Source organism: Ambystoma mexicanum, chromosome 10 (genome assembly GCF_040938575.1).
Source record: "Ambystoma mexicanum isolate Mex_15411 chromosome 10, UKY_AmexF1_1, whole genome shotgun sequence".
Taxonomy (NCBI): domain Eukaryota; kingdom Metazoa; phylum Chordata; class Amphibia; order Caudata; family Ambystomatidae; genus Ambystoma; species Ambystoma mexicanum.
Window position 1 is genome coordinate 1,274,985,628 of NC_090932.1, and position 16,156 is coordinate 1,275,001,783.

Genomic DNA, 16,156 nt, shown 5'->3' on the forward strand with positions numbered 1-16,156 from the left:
CTGCCACAATTCTAGGAAGTATGCTTGGAGCCACATGTTGGCACAGGTCGAGTCTTATAACCTATTAGATCACTCACAAGAGTGCTCGTCCTCTGTGTGACCGCTTTACCGTGCACGTAGTCTACTCTGGGTTCCGTCACCTCTGACACTCGGCTGGGCATATCCCAGATTTATCGTTCTGGGGTCCACGAACAAACAAGCCCCCGCACTTTGAGGGACTGAAGCACTTTACCGCTCACTGACTCACCTCATTTCTATCCTGATAATACTAAATACTGCACAGATGGTTATACGCCTGCTCCCAGGGACTTTTGCCCTTGCTCCTTTCTGATCCGTGTCGTGCTTTTGTCATTCTACGCTCACTCGAACGGCATGCAAACTATCACAAACTCCATCCCTACCCCCCATTCTCTTTCTCACCTGTACACATCTCTAGTGTGTCTAATCTATCACTCCCTTTACCCTTCCCTTTCCTATTGCCTCTCAGACCAAGGTCTAGTAGGACTGGCAGGGAACAATACACCACTGTCCGAATAATCCATAGTGATGTTAGACCACTACAGTGGTGACTGCCACAGTATAAGAAAGAATTAGCTGTCAGATAGCACAGTGAGCTGAGCGCTCACCACTGATATCTATGCGCAGCCTGCGGTGGCAGGTTTGAGTCCCGGCAGGGTCAACTCAGCCTTTCATCCTTCCGAGGTCAATACAGTGATATAATGTCTTTTGTTCTTTCAGCGCTCTGAGACCTATGGGTTTATGACACTATATAAGAAATACATTATTATTAATTGACCTAACACACACGCACTCACCCTCCTTGGTGTTCAAAAGAGGGAAAGCCCAATGCATTTTCAGAACTGAGGAGGCTAATGTCTGTGAGGTGAGGGGGTGAGGGTGGGGGGGGGGATTGGGACTGCTAGGTGCAGAAAGGTAAAGTGCTGTAGTTTGCGGGGTAATGCCCCGAGGAATTAACAGAAATGTGTGTGGCTTCAATGTGTCTCCTTTGACCTTCTGATCAATGGTGGAAACATTTTTAGATATTCAGAGATAACTCGTGTACAGCACACCGCGGTAACTGGGCACCCTAAGCCCCAGAGATGCTCCGCGGTTTCCCTGGAAATCACTGCCTTCTTGCCCAGCCAAGCAAAATAAAATCATTGTGTCAGTTCCAGTTTTAAGCTCTGGCAAGAACAGGAATAGCCGCAAGCGTGTTTCTGTAACACAACATCTTGATTTGATGTTGCACGCCCCCTGCCGGTCACCTCCTCCCCGCCGAACCCCCAAGTGTGTCATTCAGCCCACCTTCCCATTCAGAAACAATATGTAAGGTTATCAAAGTCGACATGGGAAGTCTGAGTTGTCCCTTAAAATCCGGTGGCAAATACGGATTTGCCAATGGGGCCTGTGTTGAGGGAGCTGGGGGGGTGGAGGGGGGACACAGAACGGGTGGCAGAGAGCTGAAGGGACAGAGGCGGAGTGGCGTGAGAGAAGTCGCCAAGCAAACCAGAGGCATGGGAGGAGGAGAGGGCGCACAGTGTGATATAGCATAGAGGCATTGTGGCACACGTGCACAGAGGGCGGGAAGACTCCACAGGAAGACCACAAGGACGCATGCGTGCGACTAAGAGGGTTGGAGGTAGCGATGGTGGACGGGAGAGCGACTCACTGATAGTGTGGCATTGCTGGTACACAGGGGGGAGTATAGGTGATATTGTGAATGATGCACACGCGCAGTGGGGCAGCGGGGCAGCGGGGCTTGGACATCCATTCACAGAGAGCGGACCCATTGCATGACGGATCTGGGTGACTTCCTCATTAGCAGTGAAGTCCGGCATGCAGCCTTTTAAAGTGGTGGGCCACGTGTGAGCAGGGGCGGGACCGCCATTTCCTTCATTAGCTCACGCCACCAGCAAGACCACAACGGTGTTCGCATGAGAGGGTAAGCGGCTGGATTCAACCTCTTGCCACCCACCCCCTCCCGGAGCCCAACCTACACACACACAAAACCACCAGAGCGAAATGTACAGCTTCCCTGTTCCCAAGCAATCCTTCTCAGCCAAAAGAGAGTGTGAGTGTCCACTCACACCCAACGTAGTCCAGGCCAAAAGCCTTAATGCAGTGGTCTTCAAACTGCGGGGCTGGCACCCCTAGGGGGGCCCGAAGGATGTCCAGGATGGCCCCAGCCGCTTTGAAAAGGGATTAAGATGACTGTTTTTAATATAAAAAAGGATTAAGCTGACTGCTTTTAATAGAAAATATAAGCAGTCAAAAATCTGCTTATATTTTAAACAGCCAGGGGCTCCCCTGGACATCCTTTGGGTCCCAAAAAATAATATCTTTACTCTGGGGGGTGGGGGGTTGCTTTGGCATGAAAAAGTTGGAATACCAATACCTTAACGGAAGAGGGAAGTGAGGAGTCATCCCTCCCACCCCCAAGACAGGCAAGATGAATAAATTAGTGGTGCTTCCCTGCCCCTCCTGTGAGGAATTTGACCATCCGCACGGAAGTTGTGCACTCGCCTGGGATTTTTTTGAAATTTTAAATGAAATTGAATGATGGTAGATTAACCTCTGGAAAATGTGTGGGGCTAATCCGCACACATTTTCCTAAACTCACCAGACGACATACACATAGACCTGTGTACTCTGGGTGGACACAACGTACAGGTGCTGTCCCCCCTGTCATATTTAGTTGGAATATGACAGCCAAGAGTACATCAATGCACCTCAGAAGGGGGTAGGAAAAACCTTCCTCCTGACATGGCCAGCCTAATTAACTAACAAAGGCTCCATGGATCCGCTCTTTCCTTTCTCAACTGGTGGTGGCAGCCTCGCATACTAATCACAGTTAATTCGAACAGGCGCACGGGAGGCCTGGTCGCAGGACTAACAAAGGACAGGAAACCCCTAGCAACCTTTGATATGCACTGTGTCAACCTGAAGCCAGCTCCCGCCTCTCAGTATCAAGTGTAGTGACCTCTCATGTCTGAGAATGTATTTACTCTAGACATCCCTGCAAGGGGACCCCTTTCAGAAGGTACGAGTATGTGGTTTGGTGGGGACCAAAAATTGCTCCTGGCGCAGTATCAAGGGTGACATGCCGCTTGACAGCTCAATTAGCCACAGAGACACTTTGACCCACAGCAGCAAGCACTCTACCCATAGAGCAATTTTACCAGCATATAATATTCACTGTACATGTTAAAAACAAATTCCTTCTGCACCCTGTAGTTGATTACTTTGTGGAACCAAAAGTAAATAAATACAAACAAAGTTTTCTTTTTTTTGTTGGAACTGCATACTTTATATAAAATAGAATAATTATATGCAAGACTGTTTCAACACTGACACACTCAGGTTATGTATGCCTGATAGTGCAACACAGGACTTTACATGCATCTGAAAGTGCTTGTGCCATGTCTAAATAGCACACCCAACCCTGCCTCATTGGCCTGCATTCCCCAGCTGGTCGAGATTGGAAAGAAGCTGGGTTAGTGTTTGCTTTTTGGCCATTAGCAATTTGCATCTGGTGATTTGTGAGTCCAAGGATGCAAATTGCTGTTGACTGAAAAGCTAGTGCTGGCTGGCATAGTCAATGGAATACTAAGCAATAATAAAAGGCATGTAGGATGTTATACCCCTCTCTGTGGATCTTTCCGGATATCCATGTCCATGTCACGCCGTCAATCAGGCCAACACCATTGAGGGATTTCCCCGATATTAGTACCCGGAGAGATGGGTGTGGCGGCCTCCCAGCCAATGGGGAGGCTCACAACGTGGGCGTTACCAGACAGTAATCCTTCTGCCCTGATCCTCCTCAGGGCTGACAGCCGCCATCTCCCCTCACCGTGGAATGAGCTAAGTCTACTCCTCCCCTGACCTAACCCGCCATCCACAGACTTCCTTCCCCGGCCTCCTACCCCCACTTACCTTCTTTTCTGTCCATTTCGGGAACGGACACGCTGGGGACACTTGTGTCCCCAGCGTGTCTGCTCTGATCTGCGACGGGCCGTTATGGAAAGGAAGAAGGGACTACACGTATTCCCTTCTCTCCTTTCCATGGCAGCCATATTTTATGTTAACTATTTTTATGGCCGACATTGAAAGAGAGAAGGGACGACGTGTCGTTCCTTCTCCTGTTTCCATGGCAGCCATTTTTTTTTCATAACCTTTTTCTATTTTTTTCAATGGCCGCCATGGAAAGGTAAAACTGACTTTGTTTTCACTACCCCAGTGGCCATTATTTTTACATTTGTTTTTTCTGTTCCAAAATGCCAGAGCATTTTGAAACAGAAAAAAAAAATGCTTTTATTACCCCGGTCTTATATGCTGTGGTTCTAATAGCAATAGGCACCTCGCAGGAGGGGTATTACCACTTCAGGTAATGCCCCAGGGCCTTCGTTAAGGCCCGCGCTTTGCTCCGGCCTGTAACTGTGGGCCTTGGGGCATTACCTGAAATTGTAATGCCCCCCCCTGCTCGGGCCTATTGCTTACCTGATGGGACTGCCTATAATTGTATGTGCACGGATTTAGTTCACATTTTTATGAGTTCATGTTTTTAAAGATTTTGTAGTTCAAGAAACTAGGTCAATCAAGGCTCCTGCTGCAACTCAGTATATTGGACACAGGACGAAGTGTCTCTTTGTTCCTTTTAAATTACTTTTTTGAGCAATACGGTCAGCCTCTCTCTGTCCCCTCACCCTAAATAGGTGGCCCACCACCAGCACCTAGGGTTTTGCACCACGCCGAGGGCACAGTTAGAAGGGTTATTTAGTTTATTTTGAACGCAAATATACACTAAATAATAACCAGTCAGAGAAGCAACCCATGCCTGACCAGCACGCAAAAATATCCACGTTCGCCTCCTTCCCGGGTGACCAACTCCCAGGAGGAGGCAGGCATAGGCTCAAGATGGACTTGCAGGAGAGAGCTGTGAGCTGCCACTGGGACACACCATCCGACCCCCTGCCCACCCCAGTCTATGCCTGCTGCGGCCTTGTAAACTGTGCACTTCCGCCAGATCCCAGGGGTCTAACCTCTCTCTCTGGCTGGTCAACCAATACCTGGCACCTCTTGCCCACCGCATTACTGCTCTCTGCTCCAGCTTTCAGTGCTATGTGGATGACACTCAGCTTGTTTTCAGGCTCCCCTCTGCCACCTCTTCTCCTTCTCTCATCTGTGATTAAATGCTATCTAGGAGTGGTGTAACGCCAACGATCTCTGCCTTAATGCCAGTAAGACGGAGATTCTCCTCATCGGCACACCTGCACCCTCCTTTCCTGTCACTCTCTGGCCGGCCTCCCTTGGCCCTCTTTCTGCTCCCACCTGTGAGGCTAAGAATCTTGGGGTCATCTTCGACTCCACACTCTCTTTTTCTCCTCACATCTCTGACGTCTCTAGGAAGTCAAACTACCAACTGCACCTCCTCAGAGGTATTCTTCCTTTCCTCTCCTTCCCCCAGAAGTTCACTGTCTCTAGAGCTCTGGTTCCCTCTAGGATGGACTACTGCAACAGCCTCTTTCTAAATCTGCCTGCTTCTACTCTCTGCCCTCTGCAACTCATACAGAACAGGACTGCGAGACTTGTCCTTGGCCTCAAGCCCAGGGATCATATCTCTCCAGCACTGAAATCTCTGCACTGGCTCCCAGTGGCTGCAAGGATTACGTTCAAGACCCTCTGCAATGTCCACAGGGCCTTCTGGGGCCTGGGCTCTCAATATCTCCAACTCTCTCTTCGTAAATACCTTCCTACTTGAGCTCTTCGCTCTTCGGTCCTCCAACTCCCTCAGGGTTAGTCGCTTCTCCAAGCAACGAGTTGGTGATAGATCTCTTTCTTCGGCTGGGGCCTCGCTCTGGAACAGCCTCCCTACCTCTCTGAAACTTGAGGAGAACCGTCTCCGGTTCCATAAGCACCTCAAGACCTTCCTCTTTGCTTCTGCCTAGTCTCTTCCTCTTCCCTGCTGATTTCCTGTCTGATACTGCACTGGTCACCTAGGTGTTACGTGGGACCCGCCTGGGTGTGTTGCCCCTTTTAAGGGGATGTGTTTGTCCTCACGTGTATTGCCCCTTTAAGATGGGCCATGACTGCGTCATGGCCCAAGCTAATAAAAGGAGCCCCTGCAGGCACGTGAGACAGAACGGCTGCAGACTCCGTGGAAGGTTGGTCTGAGTCCGTGTCTCATTAATGCTGTAGGAGGTACAGGCCTGCAGGCCCTGGTGCCATGGGACCCGCGTGCCAGGATGGCGGCCGGGGTCCGCATGGTCAGGGCCCTGGCAGGCTGTACCCCTACCCCGATGGCGCTGGTGTCCCATAGCGCCACGGGGCCTGCCGGATGGACATGGCAGGCCCCAAATTCCCACAGGCGCTGGGCCTGTTTGGGTGCTGTGTGGAAGCAGCACCCCCGGGGCGCCTGCCGGATGGACATGGCAGGCGACCCCCAACAATGTGCTGTGAGGAAGCAGCACCCCTTTGTCGCCTGCCATGTGGACCTGGCAGGCGACCCCCAACAATGGCGACGAAGAGAGGGGCCCTGCGTGCCCGAAGGAATTATCGTGCGGGCCCATCTCCACCTGGGCCCGCAAAGGAGGTAGCGTGTCTGCATCTACTGGGGGCCGCCGAACAGCTGAGGCGGCCCCAACTCGTGGGCGGCGTCGGCCGCATGAAGAGGAGCAGCAGGAAAACAAAGGATGGCGGGCCCGACTCCAACGGGGCCCGCGAAGGAGTTGCCGGCTGCTGGCCCACCCATGTGGGGGAGGTGAGATCTGCGGCGCGGCCGCGTGCGTGCCCCCCCCCACCTGAGGGGAGAAAGCTGTCCCCGCGGGGAGCAGAAGTGCCCGCGGCGTCGGCCGCGATGGGGAGGCGCTGCCCCTCCCCCGTCCGGGATCGGGAGAGGTGCGGCTCCCAGGAGGAAGAGCAGCATCCGCCGCAATGGGTGGATGTGCCCTGCATGCGTCAGCCCGGCCGCGGCCCACAGCAAGACGAACGGGTGTCGGAGCTCGCGATGGGGATGAGGTGCGGTCCCCCCCCTCCCCCCCAATGTTCGGAAAAAAAAAAAAAAAAAAAAGTGCAAAACGGAACGTTTGCCGGTGGCGGCCCATCCAGAATCTGGGCCGGCCGCGGCGAAGTCGGGAAAAAAAAAAAAGAGGCGGGGCCCAGCAACAACGGGGCCCGCAAGGACAAAGGACGGCGAGCTGCTGGCCCGTCCCCCGAGGGAGACGGGGAGATGCAACGCTGTCCCGTAGCCATGAGAGGTGGCCCTGGGAGGAGGAGCTGCCGCCTCCACCCCGTGTGGAGGGGGATGTGCGGCGGTGGCCGCGTGAGCTGCCCCACCTCACAGTCCCGAAAAAGAGAAGAGGCGGCCCCGAACCGCGAGCGGCGTCGGCCGCATTGGGAGGAGGGTCTGCCCCCCATCAACGGGGGAGGGGGAGGATGTTGTCTTCCCCAGAGTATCTGCGGCAATAGCCGCAACATGGAGGCGCTGCCCCTCCCCCACCCGCAATCCGCAAGGGGGGAGAGATGCCCGCGGCCGCCACAATGGAGAGGGCGGCGTCAGCCGCAGTAAGATGCCGGGCGGACCCCTGGCCGTGGCAGGGAGAGGCTGCCCCCGCACGAAGCGGCGGCGTCTCCCGCGGACGAAACAGCTGAGGCGGGCCCAACAACAATCGGGCCCAGAGGAAAAAAAAAGTCGGCAACAAAGGAAAGCGGCATCAGCCGCACGAGCTGATGCTGGGCCCGCCGTAAGGGGGAAGAAGATCCCTGAGGGTGGGTCCTCCCTGGCTGCGGCCCTCTGTAAAGGGGGTGCTCGTGTGGCCAGGGGGCAGCCTGCCCGCAAACCCGGCTGTGGAACTAGTGCAGCTGCGGGCAGGGAACAAACATCTGCCCGTGAGGAGAGACGCATTGCCCCGCCAAAGGCCGCGGCCCTCTGAAAGGAGGGTGCTCGTGCGGCCAAAAGGAGGGGGGAGCTAGCCCACGCCCGTCCCGCGGCGCTATGCCAAGAGAAAAAGAAGGGAAAGAAGTAAGAACGTCCAGTGGGAAATATAGACTGCCCCCAGCCGATGCAGTGAGACTGAGTGCCGCGGTGGAGCGCCCACCTCTGCCAGCCTGCCGCGAGGTGCCCTGGGCAGAGTAACCGCCCCCAACCGTTCCAGGCGGTGAGACACAAAAAGAAGCAAACACCTGCGGTTCACTAAACGTTCAGGCTGCTGGCAGGGCGATTTCACGCAGCCCCGAGGTACACTGTGATGCGCTCTATGTCAGAACTGAAAGGTGCCTGATACTCCGGGTCAGCCCGGGTCAGGCTGGAGGTGAGAAAGCTCTGGATCCGAGTGGCACAAGAAAGAACCCGCTCCATTCAGGATCCGGGGCCACAGAGAGATGTAAATCCCAGCAGCCCTACAGGGTCGGGGAGGCGAAAGTGCGAACATGGCCCCTGCAATGATTGGCGAGGAGAACAACCAAGCAATCTTGTGTTGGAGCTGTGCCATCAGAGGCCTCAGTGGGATCGGCTACAGCAGTACCCGTGCCTATGTCATTACCCGGAGAGGGCCACGTTGCCCAACGTGCCTCAATGAAGATTCTGGGCTGCTGCTGTCGAGAGGCCACGGTGCTCTGGAAGGAGCAGGAGAGAGGAGAATGCATGCTTCCCGTTGGAGCTCTTTGCATCGAAAGGGCGCTCCATTGGAAAAAAAAAAATCCCAGGCGGTGAGTGCACCAGACACAAAGCAGAGCGACAGCACCAGCCCCCATGGGGTCCACACCACCTTCATAGTGGGGCGTCCACCCTCGTATACTAAGGCCCCAGCCACGACGTTGGACATTGTGTGCACTGTACACTGCACTAACGGCACCGTCCATGAGGTGCTGCAGGGGATGCAGTGTTGGCAGCAGAACAAGACCCGGTACCCTGCTACATCGGTCGGAAGGAATGCCCGACAACATGGAGGTGATCATATCCCCGAACAGTGCCGTCGGAACAGAACCCACACTGCCTATCATCTTAGTGGCACTGACTGACTGCCACGGAGGACAATCTGGCTGCCTGTCATTAATGACACCCTGCATACTATGCCATCGAAGGCACAAGCTCTGATTTCGGGCCTAGGTCCCTGCCCGCCCAGTTGCACACCCGCACTGCCTCCCGGCAACCCTTGCACTTGGTCTGTACCTGTAACCCTACTGTCCCCCTACCTGCACTTTTGGACACCTGCTGTCTGCACTTACCCTTGCACCTGCCACCTGCTGGCCTCATTTCTTGTTATTGTTTTGATTCCATGTACAGAACTGACCCCTCCCCTGCACTTGCTCAATCTCAATGTCACTTGGCCTAGTAAGATAGTTGTCTCTGTCCTCCCTCTGTTCCCCCTTCCTTGCCTCATTGTGCCTTGAAACACTTGCGTATAGGCGCGTTATAAATGTCATATCATATCATATCATTCTCCAACACCCTAGGAAGACCTCCCACTGACCATATACATTTCTGGTATGCATCGTGGAGTGGCCATGGAGTGGCCATTGTCTGTGACAAGTCCTCTGAAAAGGTGCCAATTATTACGTGAATACAGCGCAACGGACTCGTCTGCATCCGAAAACCATGCGTAGCTCCAGTTATCTGACACAGCTCTAAATTCTTTAAACTGTCTGTTAATTTCTATGATGTCGGTTTGTTTGACACAAAAATAAGCTTACTTTTTTGTTGAACTTCAAATGTATTTTACAACAAGAGTAACAAGCTGCATATCTGTATACAATGAGTATCTGCACTAGATCTAAGCACACGGTTTCTTTTCTTGTGTGTCTCCTAAAATTTTAAGTAAAATATGAAAGCACAAAGAAGATTTATTTACACTAGCACCAGTCATTTATGGTGTGGTTTATAGAGCTACACCCCTGCTTTTTTCCATAACATGCTTCTATAAGGTATTTATTTAAAACATGCCAGGATTTGAGTCGGGGGCTCGCCCTTTGTCAGCCTATCATGACTCCACCCCCTGCCTCACCCCGGCCTAACACCTCCCCCCCGCACCCTGCTCTCCCCATTCCCGTTACCTCCCCCACCAGTGGCGGGTTCCCAGGGTACATTTATCTTATTTCCACCACAATTCGTATGCGCCCCGCCTTGTATTCTCTGAGACCGTGAAAGGAAAGTGACTGATTGGAAAGTTGGAAGGAGCACGAGCCACATCCTGCTCACACGCTTCCTTCTTTTCCATTCACTTCCGGCTTGCCTCGAAGCCAAACTGTTCCACCCTCTCGAGAGCGGCCAGGCGCACTGCGCCAGGGTGCAGGCAGGCTTTCTCACATCAACAGCCTCTGTCACTCTGGCCAGCGGATCCGGAATGCAGCCATAGGAAGAAATAGACGTAGGACAAGGGGGGTAGGTTGTTTTCAGAGTCCCAGTACGAGGTAGAAAGTCACTCCATGGCCTTTGCCCTGCTCGCTGTGGACAATTCTCTTACATCGCCACCCTTACTTAGCCAGCTCATCTGGCAAAGCAGCCACACTCATCCATGGCTATGGTCCCACTAGAGATAGGCTGAGATCCTTCCAGAAGATCACAGCTAGAAATGAATGCGCATGGGCTCCAAACCCCGACTTGCCAGTAAACACTGGTGCCCCACCTACAAAGTGTGCCAACTTATGTCTACTGTATTGGGCTTGGTGTAAGACTCTTCTTCATTATCAGTGGCTCATTAAATACACAACTTATTTCTTGTTTTCTAGTGACTGAGAAGTGAACAAGCAACACAAGATGGCTGACCAAAGCAACATCCAATCCGCAGCATCCAAGAGCATCCGCCCCTTCCGCTCGAGCGAGGAGTACCTGGAAGCCATGAAGGAGGATTTGGCAGAATGGCTCAACACCCTCTACGATCTGGACGTCCAAGTGGAGAGCTTCCTGGAGGCCCTGGAGTCGGGCTGTGCCCTCTGCCAGCACGCAAACAATGTTAACCGCATCGCCCTTGAATTCCAGCAGCGTTGCCCTGAGGCGGCGGGCCGCATGAGGCTGCCTAGAACTGACGTCATCTTCCAGTCGCGCAATGTGGTAGCAGGCTCCTTTGTGGCGAGGGATAACGTGTCCAACTTCATCCAGTGGTGCCGGCAGGATCTGGGCATTCTGGACGTCCTGATGTTCGAGACCAATGATCTGGTCCTCAAAAAGAACGAGAAGAACTTTGTACTCTGCCTGCTGGAGGTGGCGCGCAGGGGCGCCCGGTTTGGCATGCTGGCTCCAATGCTCATCCAGATGGAGGAGGAGATCGAGGAAGAGCTCAGGGACCAGTTTATGGACCAACTAAGCTACGAGAGCCTGGAAAACAGCACTCCTCCGGGGGGATTCAACTTGGAGCCCCAGATTCCAGTCTACCCAGTCCGCCGACAAAGGATCACTATCTGCGACCTTCGTAACCTGGACGAGCTGGTAGGTGACTCCTTTCACTTTTCCATGTTCACCAATCCTCACCTGGCTCCGACCTACCCTCTGTGCACCTTGGGCTGGCTGTTGGCAAGGGCTGTGACAGGTTCCTCGGGTTAAGGAGCTCAAGACTCTGCTCTTCAAGCAACACCTCCTTGCCTGTTAAGCCTGTGATAACTCCTCTTTTCCCAACAGTGCCCCTTGCTCTTAATTGTCCTTCTCTCACTCTATGTTTCATTTGTTCTGGGGCCCTTCTTGCTAAGCTTGCTCTCTATGAATGTAATGTAATAGTCATTTACACTGCACCGGTTACCTTGATAGTGTTCACCTGGTACAGATGCTTGCCTGGAGTATTTATTGTGCCCTTACTAAGTTTAAATGAAAAAGCGTCCCGCAGTTGTAAATGGCTATTCCTTCCTTTGATGACACTGTTTGAATAATAACCAAGGGGGAGTTTTTTGATGAAGTGTGATGCAAATTGTGCATTTTAAAGAATACTTATTCTGCAACACTGGTCAAAACTGCTAGCCGCCGAGTGAATTAACTCATCAAACTGGCCCAAATTGGCTGTTTTCTAGTGACTGTGGCCCATTTTGACCAAAAATCTGGCCCACACCAACATTTTGTGTGTTTGTTTCGGCCATGGGCATATTGCCCTATAGCTCAGTCCGAGCCTGGGAGAATCCCATACATAAGTAGACGAGCCTTAGCTTCGCTAGGAATTTTAGATACACTCAGTCTTAGCCAAGAACAACTGCAAGCATTGGACTGGCCTTATGAGGGACAGGGACCTTCCGCAGAAAGCTCTGGAGGACAAGGGCTGGTTTGAGTTGTTGCCAGTCCACGTGGCTGAGGAAGGAGCAGCTCCCCAGCACAATTCCTGCACACTTCACATTTCAAATTTGAACACACTTCCCAGTCTGTGACAGCTGCGGGATCAGAGATGGCAGAACTTCAGCTAGTGTCGTCTGAAGAGTGAGATGCCCTAGAGGGTGCCCTCTGCCATTGAAGGAGGGAGAGTGGAGTCCTCACAAGTTTCGTCTCACCTGTGGGCAGATTCCGGTTGTCCCGCATTTTCCTATTCTTCCCCCACTCTGTCAGTCTTCTCACAAAATTATGCCAGATCACTTGGCCGGACGAATTGTCTTTTCATGATGATTTTGTCTCCTCTGCTATTATGGAATGGCTCTACTCTAAGCGGGCGCGGATCATTTTGTACTATACACTGTAAATGTTCCCTTACAAGAAGTTAATTTTTGAAACCTAGGCTTTGTAAAGTTATGTTGGAAGTCAGGATACGCAATGCTTTCCAATCTATAATATGCATGGTTTTCCTGTAGGTTGAGATAAGGGTTGTTTTTATAGTTTAGACTGCATAAGGAAACTATACATGTTAGGACTGCTACAAGTGAGTGTTAGCGTTGTTGTCTGTTCTGATCTTCGTAGATTTCACTGATACTCTGGAACTGGAGTCAGTGTCCACCGAGCAGACCTGTGTCCTGCTTTTATTTTTGAGGACTTTAGATGCTATTTCTGGAGATTTCCTGCTTTATACTGCATAGCTAGAATACCTGACTCAGGGATGCTTATTTTTAAAGGTGTATGTTGTGGTTGTTGTCCCCACTGAGGTATGTTTTTTTGTGAGATCTGGACGTAAGTTTGGAAGTCCCAGGACGATCTGGGCAGCGCCGCAGATTGTTCCCCTTAAGTGCAATAGTAAAACAAAGATTTTTCAGGAACAGTGTGCTTACCTATTGGTAGCAAGGCCGAATGTGCAGGCTGCACTGTGAGGGAGGGATTTAGGCATAGAATTTAGGTGTACATTCAATATAGCTACAGTTTTAGGATATTATTATACAAATACAGTTATTATCAAATATAATTTAATGCCCAGAAAAATCTCAATTATAATTTAGAAGAACTATGATACATTGGAATTTGATAGATGTAATCTTTCTTAAATTACCTGATTTCCCTCACTGAGTAACTCGAGACCATGGTTCATACAACAGTCCGAGAGATGAAAGCTCCACCTCAATGTACTACAAAGAGCTGCCTTTTCCCAAATAATGTAAAGGGGAGTGGCAGTGTGGAGGAGCACTCTCCAGGGTAGGCCCTTGCCTGCATCGCAGGGAAGTTTTCAGACTTGCTGTTGATGAAGGGGCTCTCACAAGGAAGGCCTTCAAGGGGCTCCATGCGACCGCGCTTCTCTTCCGCAACTGGTGCATAGACTTCCCAGGATCATGGGCTTCTCATAGGGACAGAGAGTCACCCATTGGTAGGCGGGACTCGTCTGGCCTGCACCAAATGACTGGCAGCCGGTTCAGTCCAGGTCAAATGACAACTAGCTTGGGAGTGGGACTGTTGTTGCTGCCTCTGTATCCGGGTGCTGGCAGGACTGGAAGAAATGCATCCCCACTTTCAACAGAGAGGTTTGTGCATTTCGCTACGCCAGACCTATGCAATGCAGGCACTAGAGAGGCGGTCAAGGCATCGCGTGGAAGCGGCCAGCGAGCTGGCTTGCATGGCATGCCCGGGGACTTTTGGCTTACTGCACAAAAACCCAGACTCATTTAAAAGTGGAAAAGGTCGCTTTAATGTGACAGGCCAAAGCTTACAATTAAACGCTTACCTGGCTCCATAGCCTTACAAACTAAAGAAATATTTTAAACAACCACTTAAATAATTAAACATTTTTCATTTTCCCCCAACAATTAAATAATTAAATAAAGCCATTTCCTCCCTAACTATCCCTTGGACCCTACCGTCTCCTTGCCCCTTTTCCAGGCGTCCCGCTTTCTCCTCGGGGCCATGCCCCTCCAGGGTCAATGCCTGTTCCCCCGGAGTGGCCCGCTTGTGCAAACAGCGCCACCCCATCCTTTCCCGTGTCATTCCCCCATTGTGCTTCCCTCCCCCCACATCAAAAGGGGCCATGCCCCTGGCACCAGAAAAACCCTCCCCTGAGGTGTTCTTTCTGCCCCACCCCCCCCCCACCAAGTTTCCTACCTCCAAACCCCTCAACCAATCTTCCCGCCAAGATCTCAAGTCCGCCAGATAATGATTGTTCCCCAAAACCGGAAAGTTTACCCATCCTCTCTAAATCTCATCAATCCTTCCTAAACCATCTCCTTGTGGTCCAAAACCTGTACTGCCACCGATGTAAAAATTCCACCATCTCTCTTTTTATCCCCTTCCTTGCCCGCTCTATCGGACCCTCATTTCTCGCTCCCCTCCCACTCTCTGTGGCAAACACTTAGTCCCCACCACAATTGCTTGAGGCCACACTTGTCGGACCCATGACATAAAACCCTTTTTTATTTTTTTTTTTTAAAGAGCCACACCCGTATCCCTTACCAGATCATTTTCCCCACCAAGACTAATCCCCCCCATCTGGAGGCCCACAGTTTTCCCTCAACCCAGCCAACATAGGAAGCAACTGATCCCAGCCCAGCCCCCCAAACCCGGACCATCTTACCACAACATCTTTATAGTTGCACCGCAGTTGCCTGCCAACAACCCTTTTCTCCGCTTCTTTCCCCGCCCACTTAACCCTGGAATGTCCCAAAAACCAGCTTTTGACATCTGACCGGACCTCCTAGCAGCATCTGAAAAAGAAATTACAAAATCACTTACAAATCAACAACATCCTAATACATGCAACACTCCCGCTACCTACTGAAAAAATTCTATAAAGACATCCCGTTTGCCCCAGTCCCTGACATACCCTTTGTATCTCACTTACTCCCAGCGTCCCAACCTTTTCACCTACTCCTCTTAATAGCCCAGCCTGCTACCTTCAGATGCTGCACCCCTCCTAAATGAATGATTTCCAACCTCCTAACCTTTCCCACCACCAGTAACACTTCCTCAGTACCCTATCCTTTCTGGCCACCTCCTTAACCCTCTCGGGAAACACCCCAGGTCCTCTCCTACCTGTCCCCCTATATTTCGCCCCTTTCACCTAACCTTTAACAATACACCTAAACCCACTTAGCCCCCCTTTTTCCTAAACTATTACCCTCCTGCTCACCCTTGCCCCCCCCACCTTCCAACACCTTATTAATTTGGTCCTGCATTGCCCCCCCCTGCACCGGGGGCCCACGTGCACCCCCGTCCATGCAGGCCCTTTACTTTATTACTCCTCTCGCCACTGCACCAGGGGCCAAACCTGCACCCCCGTCCATGTAACTAATCTTCAAGCTCCTTGCCTCCATTACCACCTGTTTCCCACCGGCACCAGGGGCTCTAGTGCACCCCCGTCCATGCAGTCCCTTTTTCTGTCTTACTCCTCTACACCGCTGCACCAGGGGCCAAACCTGCGCCCCCGTCCATGCAGTCCATTCCACCTAAATTCCTCTCCAGCACCTTGCTTCAATGCTCCACTTTTTTCCCCCAGCTGCACCAGGGGCCCTAGTGCACCCCCGTCCATGCAGACCCGTCTCATCACTTCCCCTTGCTGCACCAGAGGCGCCCCGCACCTCCGTCCATGCAGCCTGAAGCTTACTCACCTTGTCGTGCGGCAAGCGTGAGGGCTTCGCCCCCGTCGTCCCTGCCCTCAAACGATGACCCCCACCCCTTAACAATTTCCACAGTTACATCCCCCCTGCGGCCCTCCCCTACCTACATGTCTTCCTCCTCACCCTTCTCCTGCCCCCTTTAAGTTCCCCCCAAAAACCTTTCATCAACCTTGTGCCCCCCCTCCTTTTACGATAAACTGAGCCCGACCTACCAGCACACCCCCAA

At 52.1% G+C, this 16,156-nt stretch overlaps 1 protein-coding gene across 3 annotated transcripts in view; it reads left to right on the top strand.

The window, feature by feature from the left end:
* The window catches only part of GAS2L1 (growth arrest specific 2 like 1), a 412,663-nt gene that overhangs the window by 94,218 nt on the left and 302,289 nt on the right, over positions 1 to 16,156 (top strand). For all 3 annotated transcript variants that reach the window (XM_069619267.1, XM_069619265.1, XM_069619266.1), the window contains exon 2: positions 10,723 to 11,419. In XM_069619267.1, coding sequence (XP_069475368.1) covers positions 10,751 to 11,419 — 669 coding nt within the window. In that variant the 5' untranslated portion in view covers positions 10,723 to 10,750. The remainder of the gene's footprint in view (positions 1 to 10,722; positions 11,420 to 16,156) is intronic.